Source organism: Zonotrichia leucophrys, chromosome 3 (genome assembly GCF_028769735.1).
Source record: "Zonotrichia leucophrys gambelii isolate GWCS_2022_RI chromosome 3, RI_Zleu_2.0, whole genome shotgun sequence".
Taxonomy (NCBI): Eukaryota; Metazoa; Chordata; class Aves; order Passeriformes; family Passerellidae; genus Zonotrichia; species Zonotrichia leucophrys.
The window spans coordinates 17,197,733-17,214,298 of record NC_088172.1 but is presented as its reverse complement, the minus strand read 5'-3'; the positions used below and the strand labels follow the sequence as shown (position 1 = coordinate 17,214,298).

Sequence of the window (16,566 nt, the reverse complement as noted above, 5' to 3'; positions counted from 1 at the left end):
CAGCACTGCAGTACCTTCTCCAGTGGAAAATAACAAAGCAGGATAAAATGAAATTTCAGTAATCGGTTTACTTTTAAACAAAATGTATTTCTGGATTCTTGAAATACCAGTTTGTTGGTAAGAACTGTAACATAAAAGCCTCAAAGCAAATTATGATAATATAGAGAGATCACAGCAATAATAAAGAAGTGAGATCGGATTTTTCTCTGTGGAAAAAAAAAAAAAGAGCTGCAGCTAGTAATTGCACTGATATTTTAATTAATAAGTCTAATCATTGGTGACCGCTCATAATTTAAAAACATGGAGGAGCAGCACATCTAGCTGCTACTGATTAGTTTATTTTCCCAAGAGAGAAAATCACAAATCACGTAGTCAAAAACAATTTAGCCAAGTTCTTTCTTAGTGCTCCCCTTACGCTCCTTTTTTTTTTTTTTTAATAATGCTTTGGGGATTAGTCCCTGTTGTGTAACTTTTAAAAGTGAAACCAAATACCTTAGTGCTATCCTGCACAATGCCACAGAAAAATCACTCAGCAGCTTGAATCTTCATTGTCACAATCTTGTCTAGCTACGAGCCAGGAAACCACACCGCATCACAATGCACACACACACAAAAAAGATTTTGCACACCCTATGCAATCACAGTTGTGCACCTGGACATTGTGCAGACAGCAGCTTGAGGAAGTCTTTATTGTCATTAATTTGTGTTTTCACACACAGAAATACCATCTGCAGTTGCATTGATCAGACCTGGCACATAATTCTTTGCCACAGTGACATAAAGCTAAAAACTTTTTCTCTGTTGTGCTTTAGTTTTTCAAACACAAGCAAAAGCTTCAAAAAGGTCCCCTGAAGTCAGGTTCTATGGTTTGCAGTGTGCTCACCAGTACATTGTTTAGCCAAGAAAGTGCTAGAGACCTAAAAGGGTGTCAGAACCACCCAAGACAGAAGCCCTCTTGTCAACCTCCCAGCCTTGGTCTGCACTCACTGGGCTGGGTTAATGCCAGCACAAACAGACAGGCCCAAGGACCCAGACGGGTTTCATTTTGTTGGTTTTGCCTTCTTGACAATTCTGCTCTAAGGCTGGAGCTGTGACATTTGAGTGACTCTCCTGGGGAAAGTTTTTTCACTTAAAGACAGTATTTCAACAAGCAATTGTTGCATTAAAACGTCAGTAAAATCCCAGAATGCTACATATTTAAATGTTGGAATTGAAAGTCCTTGGGAACATCTTGATTCTAAACTGCTATTTAAAATCTGTGCTTCAGGCTTATCACTTCTGTCACTTAATGCTAGTCAGCAGTCCCAACAGATAAGATAAATGAAACAGACCAACTGTTCCTGGAATCAACAGACACAGCAAAATCTTTAGTGTCTAAATTCACATATATTCAGGATTTTTATATACACATTCAAGATGCAGCTTCAGGTTTCTCATTTTCACTTAAGTTTCATCCAGTGGCCTTGTTAAGTCTACTGCCACCATATGTGTGGTGGGAGATGATCCTCCTCGGAGACCTCTCAAGAACACCTGGGGTTTGGGTACATTGCTTGAGTTGTCTCGCTTGGTCTGGGTGCCAGCTTCCTTTGGCAGGTACACTTGGGTGCAGTTCTCCCTCCTCATGTGGCTGAGATCAGTCTGCATGGAATGAGTTAACATGCGCCGCAAGTTGGCCTAAAGACACAAAAAGAATCAGATTAGCAAAATTCTGTTTGAACATTTTAGCACCAGGTTATACTCAGGAGTGTTGGTCTATTTTACATCCATGGGCTTCACAAACCTGGAACATGGCCCACCTTACCCTCCTGTCAATACACAGTTGTGACTGTGATTTGGTAAATCCTCATCTAACAGGATGTGTGAACAGCACTTTAGGTGCCCCACACAATTTTAAATGAGTCTCTTAATAATTTCATATCATTGGTCATTGTCCTTCAAACTTTGTTAAATGCTTCACCTTTTTTTTTTTTTTTGTTAGAATAAAATGTTTTCATCACAAGTGCTTCCAGTCTTTGTCTGGTTTCTGCCAAATGTGATGAGGTTTAGAGGTTGGTGTCACAAAGTATCAGATAAAAGTGAAAAAATGCCTTAACCCTAACCCTAACCCTAACCCCTTGACAAGGGGTAAAAGTTAGGGCAATTTATGATTAAAGCTGGTTATTCACAGAAATTGCATAGATACAACAACAAAACTACTTCTCACAAAGTGTTAATATTCCAAAGCAGCACTTGAAACAAATAAATGTTCCTTTATTCCACTGAGCCTTCTGTGTCAGCAATAATGTAAAACACTGTAAATTATGATATAATGTTGTCCTCAAAACACCCAAAATACAGTCTCATGCTGGAACTCAGGCCCCTCCAAGTAAGTGAGGAAGTCCCTGGAGTCCAGTCCAGTCAGTGAAGACTGGAGTCAGTGGGAGCTGGAGAGTGATACAGCTGGCCAAATGTCCTAAGTGTTGTATCAGGGCAAGTTAAAATATTCTCCAGCCTCCACCACTGAGGTCTCTCTCTGCTGGAATGGCAGGTGAAGCACCTAAATGTGGGCACATTTTGGTACCTTAATCTACAACTGAATCTTAAATGCAGAATCATCAAGCAGAATCCAGCAAAGAACAATAAGGAACTTATAGAGAAGATGCCATGGGAAGAAAGACAATATATTAAGTTTTGTTTTGTTTGTTTTTTTTTTTCCCAAGGGTTTTAATGATGGAATGTATGCTATTACAAGGAACTATGCTTGCACAGAGAAACAAATGTGAGCTAAAAATTTTACTTCTAACAGCATATAGGTTTTCTAACAAAGTAATAGCTTAATATTTCATACCACTACAAGTTTTTTGGCTAAGTATGAACAACACAAAAAACACCAAAGGCATGTGAGCTCATCCTCTAACAAAACCCACAAATATGTCTGATGTTTTCCTGAAGTATCAAATGCATTGATGCACTGGTAAACTATTTCTGTTATTTTATCACTTTGTTATGAAATATTTTATCATCTCCATATTACAAATTAGCATGGTCAAAGCACTTTTGCATGCATCTGGGATTTTTTCTTTCAGCTCCATATCACTAATCTCACATTTGCACAGCTGAGACTAGAATACCCTTAGTACTTTAAAGTACTTTTTCTAAATATTTCACACTAACGAGCTACAAATTTGTTTTTGAATGGTCTTCATGACCAGATAATGGAAAATATCCACTTCTGCTTATGCTGAAGAGCCACTGACCACATCTTATATTTATTTATGTACTTTTGTCCTTTACAGAAGCAAAAGAGGCTTTTAGCTAGGCTTCTTGTAAACCTAACTGGCTTCTTTATATACCTCAGTAACAACTATTTCTGAGAATCCTTTATGAGCTAGCAACACTGGCAAGACTCCTCAGTCCAACATTTTGGTTTCCTTTCATAATGTTAGAGATTTCATGGCAAAAAGGAAAACAGGAAGGAAATAGGCTGCCCAGTAGGCCACAGACCTCCACAATGCATCTGTTCACAGAATTAAAAAAAAAACCTTTAGTATTATATGTTCAGTTGATATTGTTAACTGCAATATTCCCCGTACTCACAAGTTGTTTATTTTGATTGAATCTGAAAATCAGGTGTTACACCTTGACAACTACATGTGCTGGCAAACCCTAGAAAGAAGCTTCTGACATATTTACTGTTAATTTAAAAGTTTTAATGTACATATGGGGTCAACCTTCTATGGACAGACTGTGATTTCCAATCCATCAGAAAATCCTGATAGTATGACAAACATTTGCTTTGGCTTTTTCTCACCAAGAAATTATATAGTAGTATCTTCAACCAAATAAATTGATTTGAATGTAGAACAACCTTAATATCCAATGCAATTCAATTCAAAACAACAAACTCTTATTACATAAAGAAGGCAACTGAAAAATTTGAAATTAATAGATATAGAAGTGGAAGCACTGCTCAAAAAACAGGGAAAATATGTAAGAAGTGAGAAAAGTCTAAAAATAAGGAGAATATCTAGAAAAAAGATTGGAACAGTTGTAATGAAGTATATGTCTTTGACTAAAAGGTTAGATTTATGTTTCAAGGAACAAAAATTAAGAATAATTTATTATAAATTTGTTATATCCAACAATGAAAATCTGATAACAGTACAAACCAGTTTTATAGCTTTTCTTCTCAGTTCCCATTCATTCCATTCATAGGATCTCACAATAGTTGGAGGCAAGATATGAGTATCAGTTTGAGTACCACTCTCACGTTTTTGGGGTGGTTTCGTTGAACCTGTGCTTGCCTTTCTGACCTGGATGAAAACAAACAACCAAAGCCAAGCAAGGCATTGAGAAGAATACACAGAAATAGCATATGGGTATGGTACTTTTTAAAAGCAAATAGAGACCTGCAAACCACAAGTGGATAATTATTTTTACATTCAACAATATTTTTGTTCCCCATGCCCCCACTAAAAGGAAAACATTTAGCACCTGGTGGATTTAATTTCTGACAGAAAACCTTTGAGGCAGAGGCCACAGATGAGTTGCAGGCTCCTGCCAACCGAGTGAGTGCTTAATTGTTGGATTTTAGAAAAAATGGGCCCCATCACCAGTATTTTATGATGCAGGCACCCCAGTTTGTCTTCATGAATGGATTAAAAATCACAAATCATAACTAGGAGAAGTGCACACATCTCTGCTATAGCTGGGATATAAACTATATTTGAAACCAAGGGCCAGTTCAAGACTACATTCTTTCCACTGCTAGGGATCTAAAATTCACAAGTGGATCACAGAGAATGTTGCCTATAAATCCAAACCAAGTCTTTGAATTTCCCAGAATAACACCATCACATTCATTATTGGTGACTCTCCTTTTATTTTTTAATATGTTCCATAACTTCTGTCCCCAGATACAACTACACCCTCATCCAGTACACATGGATGGACTGCTGAGCTAAAGCTCCACTTAATGTGATATCTGACATCTCTTCTGTGGCATTTATTTACTGGTCCTTTAAGCTACTTTTGCAGCAATGAGGAAAAGAAACATCAGACACAAGACCTGCCTAGGCTATGGACTAGCAGCTTTTGCCACTGCCAGAGTGCTTTGGATTTACATATTCTCCTCTGAATAGATAAGGTGAGAATGACACTAAGTAGAAACATTTCTTCAACACTCTGAAGACTTGTAAAAGATGGAGCTTCAGACAGGCAGAGGATTTTACTTCTTTCCTAAAGATAGGTATCATCTGTTCTCTTTTAGAAAGGACAGACCAACCAGTGACCCAGCAGCTGTTCAGCAAGAGGCATGGGCAGTGTGTACCTGTGCATGTGGAACAAGGTATTCAAACTGATGATGGAGCTCAAGCAGTTGAATTAGCTCTGCATATTTTTTGGCTTTTTCTATATTCAATTGAATGAACTTATCTGGATCTTTAGCAAAGATGTATGCATCTTCTTTTGAACTGAAAACATAGTATTTCTCCTTGTGCTTCAAAATTCCAATAGCAGGATTTCCTAAAAGTGAGAAGAAAAACTAACCCAAAATAAGCCCCACAAATCAAAATAGTGAACAGTATGATATCCAATAAGACATTTGTAATCAAGATTCTGTGTTTGCCTCGAGTTAGTTTCACTTCCTTCATTTCTGAACTCAGTATAAACCCTTAAAAGCAAGCTTTTTTAAAACATAGAAAACTCTATTTCGTTAGGTCAGTAAAACTGCTTTTGATCAGTTCATATCAAGCATGCCTTAGGTGCATGTCTCAGAAAAACAACAGATAAAACACATATAGCAAAGGCATAAGAAATCAGTCTTTACCCTCAAATGTTTCCCCTAAAATGTTCAGCAAATATCTGATTGCAGATCAGTAGTGCAGTTATACCAAAGGGCATGACTCTGACATGAACTGAAGAAGCAGATAAAGCAGCTGGGAAGCCAAACATCAAATTAAGAGAGAAAATGAAGTGTCAATAAAGGCCAAATAACTTATACAGGAAAACACAAACTGATTTCAAGGACAGTGGCAGGTTGGGCTTCAGATGTCATTGCCCAGGAAAGACCAGAATCATCACAGACCTTGAACACACTCAGTCAAAAAAGGAATTATTAGTATGCAAACAGAGGAAGAGAAGAAAACCAATATTGTAACAACCTATAATAATATTTGTAATAATACATTTTGTTCCAACACAACAGAACAAGTAAAAGGGAGCTAGGGGTGATCAAGGGCTTGTGATACCTTTCATAGAAGGAGGGATTAAAGAAGAAAGCCTCCTCAGCATTAAAAAGAAAAAAGAGATAATATGATAGGGGGTTATAAAACCATGAATTGTGTGCAATATAAAATTACTAATTAGTAATTTTCCTAACAGAAGGACTATCAAGTCTTCGTTGAAATTATCAAGCCAGAGCTTAAAACCATCTCAAAAAGAGGTACCTTTTCATAGCATGTATAATTATAATTGTGGGGCTCTTGAGAATAAGAATATCCCATGACAAACTCTAGATGGATTCCAGAATCAATTAGATAAATTAAAACCTCTTTGAAGGATTATTCAACAGAAGGTTACAGACTTAACATTAATCAGAGGAAATCCCATAACCACCAACTGCTAGGATTGAAAGGATATAATTAAAGAAAGATCACTCTGACTTGAATTCTCATAATTTTAAAGTGTTCATGACCGTCCATGTGCAGTAATCAGATACAGGGCTAGAGAGACCTTCAATCCAACTAAGGACAGATGTTCTCATGTGCAGTACTAAGTGTAAGTAAATTACATTGCCATAAAAATATCTGTTCTTTAGTACTGACTAGTAAATGGCCGTACTTTCTTCCCAAACTCCCATAGGTTTAAAAAAATTATATATGGACAGGTTCTAGAAAGGAACAGGAAGATGGGAAACATGAACTAGGATAGTTGAAGTAAGGCTAACTTTCAAGACAGATGAGCCTAGAGAGACCAAAAATTCCTACAATTAGTTGACTTAATCAAGTGCACTTTTGTATTCTTTTCAGGAAAGATTTTTAGTACTTTGTCATGACTATTTAAAATACATATGAGGTAAGCATGAATGGCTATGTTTACACATATGGATGCACAAAACAGAAGGAATTGCCAGTTCCCTATGCCTGCACTACAGCACATTAGCAGCAGTAACCAAACCTGTATTCAATTGCAGTGTAGGTTATACAGACACACACAGAGCAGGAAGAAACATTTATCCATCCCATCTTGTTTCTGCCCTTGCTCCTCTTCAAGCCATCCTGCCTTCTACCAAGGGCAGTTTATTTGTGTATTTTAAAAAAGATACTTTAACAATGGAAATAAGTTACCTGGGGTGAAAATTGCAAATGTAGAAAAACAGTATTCCAGCTTTGACATAAGAGGATGCATTCAGAATGCCTTTACATTTTTCCTAATCCTTGTGTAAATATATTGTATGGAAAATATCTAACCACAAAGCATACCTGGTAGGATGATACCTTTCACACCAATTGAATGTGCACAGAAACCACGGTACTGGATCAGCAACTGATCAAAGTTTTCAGTAGTCTCTGGAAAAAGCCATTCTTGGTTCGTGAAATCAGAAACATTCACTCTGGTTTCTAAGAAAAGATAAAAAAAAGGAAGGACTTCAATATTAAAATATCAGATGTCTAAAAGCTAATGATATTACAGGATGACCAGATTACTCTGATTTTCACAGGATGACCTGGAGTGCCCAGATCCCAGAAGGCAAAATTTCGTCCTGCCTTGAAAGCAAACCTACTGAAAATCAGTTCTGTGAGAACCTTCTTTAGTAGCATTAGTTTTCTTTGAAAATGTGGGACAACAACAGGAAGACAATAGTTTAATCTTTGATTTTGTTTTCACCCACACATGCATTACAAACGCCCTGGCATAAAACTTGGTTCCTGAGGATACCATCTTACAAACAATCCCTTCTGGTAACCAAAGCCCTGTTAAATCATTTTGTTTATACTCTACCCCTCAATTTCCAAAGTTCTGAAATGTATAAAAAGACATTAATACACTTCAAAAAAATTTTTTTTAAAAATATATTCTCTGATCATTCTGAAATTTTTGTAAGGCATATTTGTATCTAGAAACTTTATTTTAATTTTATATGTAAAAATAGAATCACGAGCTACGCTACATGAAAATGTAAATCTATACCCTACAAGGCTCATTTTAATTTACTGTGCAAATTCTGAGTAGTAAATAATCAATATAGCACTCCTTCTGTAAAGCACCTATTGTAAAGAAAATTCAAACTACAAAATCTTGGAAAATTAAGGAAAATCAAAAAGTTTCAACTTTCCATACCCATGGTTTCTTTTATCCTTTCCTCATCACTTTTCACAGTCACTCCTTCCAGAAGAGATGTTAGCATTTCCTCTGGAAAAAGCTGTGATTGGATTTCCAAGAATTGTTGCAGATTGTCAGCCATATTTGTGAGGAAGCTTAGCAGTAGCATTTCATCCTGAAAGCCGGCCCAAAGCTTAGAAAGTTCCATAAACAGAGGCTGGAACATAAAGAAAATTATCTGAAATACAGATTTGTTTTATGTCTACGGTGTAACCCAAGCACTGTGCACAACAATCTCAGCTATGAACAAAGCAGGGCTGATCTCCAAGGCCTTCAGCAACCAGAAATTCCAGGGGAACTCAGGACTCTGTAAGAGTTGTACTTCTCTATATTTTACTTCAGAGCCTTTCTCAAATAAATGTACTCTGTGACCATGCTTTGAATTTAGCACTTCACTGACAATACAGTTTTGTAACTGAAAACATGGTGTACAGGAGTAAGGACCAGAAGGAACACACCTGATTAATTATCAAAGTAGGTAAAACCACACCTCTGTACAAACTACCAGGTTTGTTATTTTGTCTGCCCTGCTTCCAGAGTGAGTTGGCACCACAGCCCCAGGCCACCATGTGTCTCAAATGGAAGGGATGCAGGCCTCTCCAGAGCTGTCCAGGGTTCAAGGCAAAACTGGAGGCTGCCATTCCCAGCACTGACATGCTGTTGGCATACAGGTGTAGGCACATAAAGTAGCAGCCTATAAGTTTTAAGTTTAAATGCTGTTGTCAATGACAGTGACATAAAATGTGCCCTGTTACACCTAAACACACAGAGAGCATTTACAGCAAGAGATTCAATCAATCTGAAATGCACACTTAACCACACATTTTATGCATGCTAACAACATTATCATAAGAGCAGCCAATAGAGCCAGCTCTGAAATTCATCAGCATTGCTAATGCTGTGGAAATGTTATGGTTACAAAAATGGAAGAAACTAAAGGAAGATCAAAAACATTCTTAATAGAATAAACAAAGAATATTAATGAAATATACTACTTTTCCTAAAACAAGTGTTTGCTACAAATATAGGCCTTATCTTATACTTTTTAAAAGACAAAATGCCCTGTATCTCCACCTTTGTAGAGGATCCAGCTTGTTGGCAACAAGCCAAAGACAAGAAAAATTATTTAAATAGTGTGTTAATAAAAAAATCTCTTCCTGAAAAGGATCTGAAATTGAAAGGCATTATATATTTTGTCTTCAGCAGAGAAGTCAAAACAACTAACCAACCAGAAGAGAAAAAAATTCCAGGAAGGCAGCAAACAACAATAGACAGCTTTTAGGGAAAAGGGTAAGATATATCAGTCACTCAAGCCCCACAAAGATACAGAAGAGGAAAAACTGCTTTGAGTAGCTGGACAAAAGGGGAAAATGTTCTCCAAACAAGAACATCTGGTTTGTAAAATCAAAAGCATACATAAATTGAAGTTTGGATCATTCAGGTCAAGTGCTGTTCCCATGAGTTTCCAGCTTGGATGCTCTTATGGGAAGTGTAAAAAATACTCTGAGTAGGTGGGGGTCATGATCTTCCTCTTCCTCCGCAGTAGGCTTTTTTTTCCTTTCTAATAATTAGCTTAGAATGTGAAAAAATAACCTAAAACATGCATGAAACTGCATGCTGGTGCAGCAGCCAACCACAAGGAATTGGAATGATAATCAAATCACACAAAATAATGAGCTCTTACAAGAAAAGCAAATTTAAATGAAGCTGGTTTCTAGCGTATTTCTCTCCTGTTTCCTTTATAACATGCCAGCATAATATTCCCAGGTTTTCACGGGCTTATTAAGCAGCCTCCCTCATAATACCTGTAGTTCACAGCACTCATTCCCTTTCCCCCAATACCTCCTTCCCATGTCCTGTAGCTCCCAGCCAAGGGTGCAATGGTACAGAATCACAATCCTTCAGTGGCTGCTCACTGGCCAGAGAGCACACAAACCTCATTTCAGACCTGATCTTGGTAACACTCTAATTGTGTGTCTCTAGTTGCTCTTATTTTTCCCCCATAAAACTTGCAGAAAATTACATATTTTGAGATCTTTTGACTCTGACAAATGTGACTGAAACTTGGCAACAGGTTAAGAAGCTATTGGGAGGGGAAAAGAGGCTGACACCCATCACAGAAACCCAGTTTCTTCAGAAAAATTTTATCAGTGACTCATACTGTAATTACAGGGATTGCTATGTGAGGGAACTTTAAAATAATCATACTCTGTTGTGCTGTTTTCTGCAATCATTATGTTCTTACAGTTTCTGCAATGAATGGGAAAGAATATATACACACATAAAAAAGGAAATCTACAAATAATGACAACTCAAGACACTTACAGTAAAATACCATATAATTCCTTTGCTCCCTTTTTGTACCTTACCTTTTTTTACCTTAAGAGCAAGTCTTCTACCTTAAGAGCAAGTCTGTCCCTTCAAAAATCACAGATTTTTGATATTGTAATATAGGGAAAATTTGTAGCCTCTTGCTAAACATAAACTACTCAAAAACACACCTGCAAAGTATCTTACTTTATTAATGTTTTCTACTGAAGAAGTAATGAGTTTCCTATTCATAATACTTACAAAAACTTCTCTGGACTCTACGGAAGTCTTATCCTGCACTGTGTTTTTCAATAACATCATTGCTGCTTCAAACTGAGCATCCAACGATTCAACTTCTTGAGCACTTGTAATTGCATTAGACTGGAAAGAGAACAACAGGCAAAACGTATAACACTCCAAAAATCAAGTATTTAGTAACAAGTATTTACCCGGGCCTCTTCTTTCAACTATTTTCAGAACGATTGTTTTAGGGAACAAAATGTACTCTAGCTATCCACAGAATACATTTTTCCTCAAATGTTCAGGTGTTCAGGCACTTCGGTCACACATAAACTTCCAATTTTTATAGAAAATCCTCTGGATTTTCCCAATAAAGAGAACAAAAAGAAAAAAAAGTACATTTTTTCAATGCCTTATACAGGAAAGACTAATAAAAAACTGCAGTTTCTCTAAAGACAAATGAAAAGCTCTTCAGTAATAAAACAAGAATTTAAATTGTATTGTCCAAAGACTTTTGATGACTCCATATATTTTGGGGGTGTCTGCAGACTAAAACTGAGAATTTAAGGATTGATCAAGGAGATTTTTTTCCTCATGCCTTTTGGGGCAGAGAATTAGTATGCAAAGAACTGTTTAATGGTGGACTTGACAGTGCCAGGCTCATTGAGGTTGGACTCTATGATTTTAAAGGTATTTTCAAAGCTAAACAATCTTTGGTTCTTTATCTAAAGATATATTTTATTTTATTTCATTTATTTCCAAATATTTTTCCTTATATTTCTGTCCTGTGCAAGTAGGTAACTTGAAGACATTCCACCTGCATTAGAAGTCCAGAGGATATAACACCTCACCTGAAGGATGCAAAGGAAGGCTTCATACTGTCTCACATTGAATAGTGCTTCTTTTAATTTAAGAAATCTAAGCTGGGAGAAGCTCTGGGGGTCCTCCTGCATGGCCTCCAGCAGGGCTGTGTATTGGTGGGCCAGCAGCTGGCAGGAGTTCAGACGCTCGTCGAGAGTCCGCGTAGCCGAGGGAATGGCTTCGCTCAGGATCTCTGGCACTAGTCATGTGGAATAAATATGAAATGTGTATAAAAGGAATTAATGAAGTCATTATCACATGGTTAAAGTGCAATATTTGAGCATAACGGTCTTCCAATTAAATTTTGATTTCTACATTTTGTTCTTATATTCATGCATTTCCAAATACTTGTAAACCAGATTAAATCACCCTATCTCACTAGTCAGGTTGTTGCAAATATTTAGAATTACAGGTGTGGAAATACCACAGTCAAGTCAAGGAATGTGAGAAAACTTGCTTTATGGTAGATGCAACTCTGTTGCTACAACTGACATGGGTTTCCTGAGAGTATCTGCACAATTTTCAATTCTCAGTTTCCTAATTTGTAAAATACCAGTAACAATAACACACCTCCCTGAGATGGGAAATTATTGGAGCAGCTCCAGTGAAGAAGTCCAGTAGAATGAATTGGGAATACCCAGCTCAAATGCAGTTGTTTACTTACAGTCATCAATGCAGCTTCCTCCTCTCTGGCACTGCTTGTTGTACAAACGAATCCCTGTCACTAGCATGGCAAGATCTTTCAGCTGTTGTTCTTTGTCCTTCTTACTGAGTGAGATGAAAGTAATCATTTCTGTCTGGGGGAATATACTCTGCAAGGCAGCTGTAAGCATTAGTGAGAGAAAACCCTCAATATGAGGGAATAGAAAAGAAAATCATTAAATAAGCAAAAATAGCCTCTCCTAAACAAAAGGAGGAAATATATGGGAAATTTACACTTCAAGGCTAAGCAGTGACAGTTTGGACAGCAAGCATTCATCACAGTTTACCCCATTTGTATGTAAATATCAGTGAAGAGGAAGTGAAATTTTATTTTTTCAAGAAGAAAAGCCCAGTTTCACAGCTGGGGGTTTACTGACCTGTTACCTCCCTGACAGCCTCAATATCTGTTGGGGATCCCAGGCCAGATCTCAGCAGCACATAGGCAACAATCTTTTGATACATATTCTCCATTTCTTCTCGTGTATGTGGACCACTCTCAGTGACGGCTCTAACTACAGGAGCCACTTTTCCTTCCAGAACACGCTCCTGCTCACTCAGTAATTCATCTAGGAAAGAAGGACACTTAAAAAGTGCTATCCAAATCCTCTGAAATTTGCCCTATACAGAGGGTGTAATTCATTTCCACAGTCAGAGCACAGCTTTAGGTTTCTGAAGCACAGGTACATGAAAGAGATGTTTGTAGTACCACATCATTAGAATTAAAACCAGCAGAGTTAAACATTAATGGGATGTTAATTAGCATGACTAACATCAGTCAGTAGAGTCCTGAGAACCGTTCAGACCAAGCCAGACAGCAAGTCTCTGGCTCTCTGAACTCCTCTGACTGTAGGAGGCCTTAACTTACACACACACAATATTTCAAAGACGCCTGAAGTTACAAGCTCAAGTTGGAACACTCCTCAGGATCTCAAAAACTTGCTGGAGCTACCGAGCATATAGAGTTCAGAGAATTTAGGAGAAGCTCCCCATGTTGCTAGTTTTTAGTTTTAATCCATGCTAACAGGAAAACATTGTCATTATCTCCCCACAGAGCAATGTTTTTTTCACATCTATGCTTGTTCTGTCTTCTATTTCCCAGCCAGCCTCCACTGTCCCTTTGAGATCAGGAATTACACTTACAGCAAAGGCATTTTCTCCATTTCATTTTATTTTCACATTCTCATTCTCAGATCATGTGAAATTACTACTAATGGGAGAAAAACGTAGTCAGCTAAAGCTGTAACTGCTTGTTCAAGATTACTCAAATCTCCCAGTTAGGGATATTGATAAAATACTGATTTCTGAGGGCCTTCAGACACACAGGTGCAGGTGCAAGCTTTTCTTGCTGAAGGCAGCTAACCACTGAGAGTGTAAGTGTCCTCAAGCAACCTCATACATTATATTCAGTAAATCTCTCAGACAGCATGAGAAGAGTGTACTCTCAAATCTAATGTACACTTTTCCCTGCTATATCCATACTGAAACATCAGACTCCTGTACAGTAAATTTCTCCTGGGATTTTATTTTGTTTACTGACAGGATTAATTTAACAGTAATTACTATTCTTAATTTATAAACTCAGCATCAACTTCTATGAAAACATATTTGAAATTACCTCGGTTTGCATAGTTCATATCAAAGTAAACTTGCATCTTAATTGTGCTTAGGGATGGGTTTGTTGTGTCAAGCAGTCTGGTAACACAGAGCTAAAAAGAGAGTCAGAGAAGTGAGTTCTTTCTCATCTCTGGGGAAACATCTGAACTGACAGTGATCTACTAAAGGTTTCACAACAGCTGTAGAGCCCCCTCACTACCATTTTCTCCATATAAAGGTTTTCTAAGGCATTTATTTATGGAAACATAGTCCAGTCTTTAGCTACAGAGCCATGAGAATAAAGCAGCACTCAAATTTTGAAAATGTTCATGTAATTTTAGTTAACAGGAGCAGAGAGCAAATAATGCTGTAGTCTTAAATAAGTAATAACTCTCAACATCATGTCAGAATTACCTGGGTAAGATCCTGGATATCGTTTTCTGTAAGGCTTCGATCCATATTAAAATCATTTCTTGGATCTAACACAACAGCTTTCACCTAGAGATTGCCAAAAGAAAGATACTAATTTATGTCCCAAAATATCATCTTTGCAACTCACTTTTTATTTTCTGAAATATCTCAGATGCATTTAATATTTCTTTACTATTTTTTTATCCATTTCAGTCTTTGATAATGAAACAAATTACTTCATTTCACATCTTGCCAGTTTCAATCTCAGTTCTCAGGCACAAAAAAAAGTGATACAAATATTTAAATATAGCTCCTTTAAAATTTACTTGGAAAAATATTTTCTTAAGTAACATTTTTTTGAAAATCCATCATGGTTGTTTATAAACTTCTAAGTCGGTGCTATATGCATTGATATAAACATTTACCATTTGAATAAAAAACCCCATAGTGTTCTACATGCAGGAAAATAAGTGCATGTTTGCAATTGGTGTTCATGCTAGGTGTCTTGCCAGCCACTTGTACAAATTCTTTACTCATTAAAATTTTCCTGATTAATTGATTAATACTGCTTTTGAGCCCAATCTTTTTCCTAAAGCTGCAGTGTCACCTTTAGGGGAAAAAATAGCATATTAACAGTACTGCTGTGAAGCATTTACATTTATATACAAGTTTATCAAGAGCTGATCTTCAACAAAAAAAGAATCTAGCCCATCTTTATTCAGACACAGCTTTGCAGGCACATCCAGACTATATTCTGCAGCAGTGCTGTGTCTCCTAAGAGATGCCAAAATGTAAAATGCTTTTAGGATACTTAAAGTTGTCTACCAAGGACAATACTGAGATTGAATTCATTAAATTTTCGCTTTAAATGTGATCAAAGCAAATTCCTTCAAATATTCAGCCTATTTATAGTATCTGGCCCTATCTGAGCAGAGAAACAAAATTATCCATCACAAGAGGAGGAGGTGAACATAGAAGAATAAATATAGCTGCTGCATTAAACATTCACCTATGCATCACAGGTTCATTTATGAGAGTGTGAAGAAACGTTGTTAAAACTTGGTAAAACTTCTCTTTTTCACTTCTGAAAGAAAACAATGGTTTATCTGCCTGCAGAAGAAAGCTCCAGTTGGAGTTCAGAGAGTTTGCAGGACTCAGGACCTGCAGCCTCCTTGAAGCATTATATTCCCATAAGATTTCAGGGGAATAAAATACTTTTCCAGGTTTTTAGGACCCAATACTGGGGCTGAGTGCCCCTTTAAAACACCTCACTGCAGGCAATGGGAAACCAAGGTATTTCCAAGTTCAGGTCACCCCTGACAGCCCCAGCTGCCGCCAGCCCCTGAATGCCTCCTGTCGCGCTTACCATGAAGGCCACCAAGGTTTCCGAGAGGCTTTGTCCCTGGGCAGAGCACTCCAGGCCCACCTGGCGGATTATTCTCTTGAGGACACTTTGGGTCAGCTCGCCGGCCATGCTGGCCAAACACGCCGGCCCTAACCGGGTTACAGTCAGCGAGGTTTCACTGCAGCGAGGGTCCCTGCCGGCCCGAGCCCGCCGCTTGCTGAGCAGCCTGTCCCGCCGCCGAAGCTCCCCGGTGCCGCTGTCCCCGCGCCGGCCGCTGGCCACGGGCGGGAGCCGAGCGCGGCCCCGGGCGTTGCCATGGGGACGCGGCCCGGCCCGGCCCGGCCTGCGGGAGAGCGGCGAGGGCAGGCGGGGATGGGGATTTACACGCGGAGCGCAGGGAGACAGGGTTTGTGCGGGATAGATGGGGCGGTGTGTGTGCAGAACGTACACGCCTGCATGTACTCCCAAGGACGCGGCAGTGGAGGCACAGGAGCGCAGGTGTGAGTGTCTGGGCACGCACACAAACTGTGCTGTGGACGTCTGCAGCTATGGCTGTATGCAGCTGTGTCTAAATATACATCCATATGTATGTATAAAGACACATACATACCGTATATATACCTTAATATCACAGAATTGTTAGGGTTGGAAGAAACCTATGGAAATTATCCAGTCTAACCCCCCTGCCAAGGCAGGGTCACCTGGAGCAGGTTACTCAGGAATGTGTCCAGGTGGGTTTGGGA

General features: G+C 38.3%; 1 protein-coding gene across 1 annotated transcript; it reads right to left on the bottom strand.

The window, feature by feature from the left end:
* Positions 1 to 451: 451 nt before the first annotated feature.
* Positions 452 to 16,010, bottom strand: CFAP206 (cilia and flagella associated protein 206). Its single transcript, XM_064710111.1, has 12 exons — positions 15,845 to 16,010; positions 14,482 to 14,565; positions 14,090 to 14,180; positions 12,852 to 13,040; positions 12,437 to 12,595; positions 11,763 to 11,971; positions 10,933 to 11,052; positions 8,320 to 8,518; positions 7,461 to 7,598; positions 5,309 to 5,502; positions 4,149 to 4,292; positions 452 to 1,674 (listed from the first exon to the last, which is right to left on the bottom strand). Exons 1-12 carry the CDS (start codon positions 15,950 to 15,952, stop codon positions 1,444 to 1,446), a joined length of 1,866 nt encoding a protein of 621 aa, XP_064566181.1. The 5' UTR covers positions 15,953 to 16,010; the 3' UTR covers positions 452 to 1,443.
* Between the last annotated feature and the right edge of the window lie 556 nt (positions 16,011 to 16,566).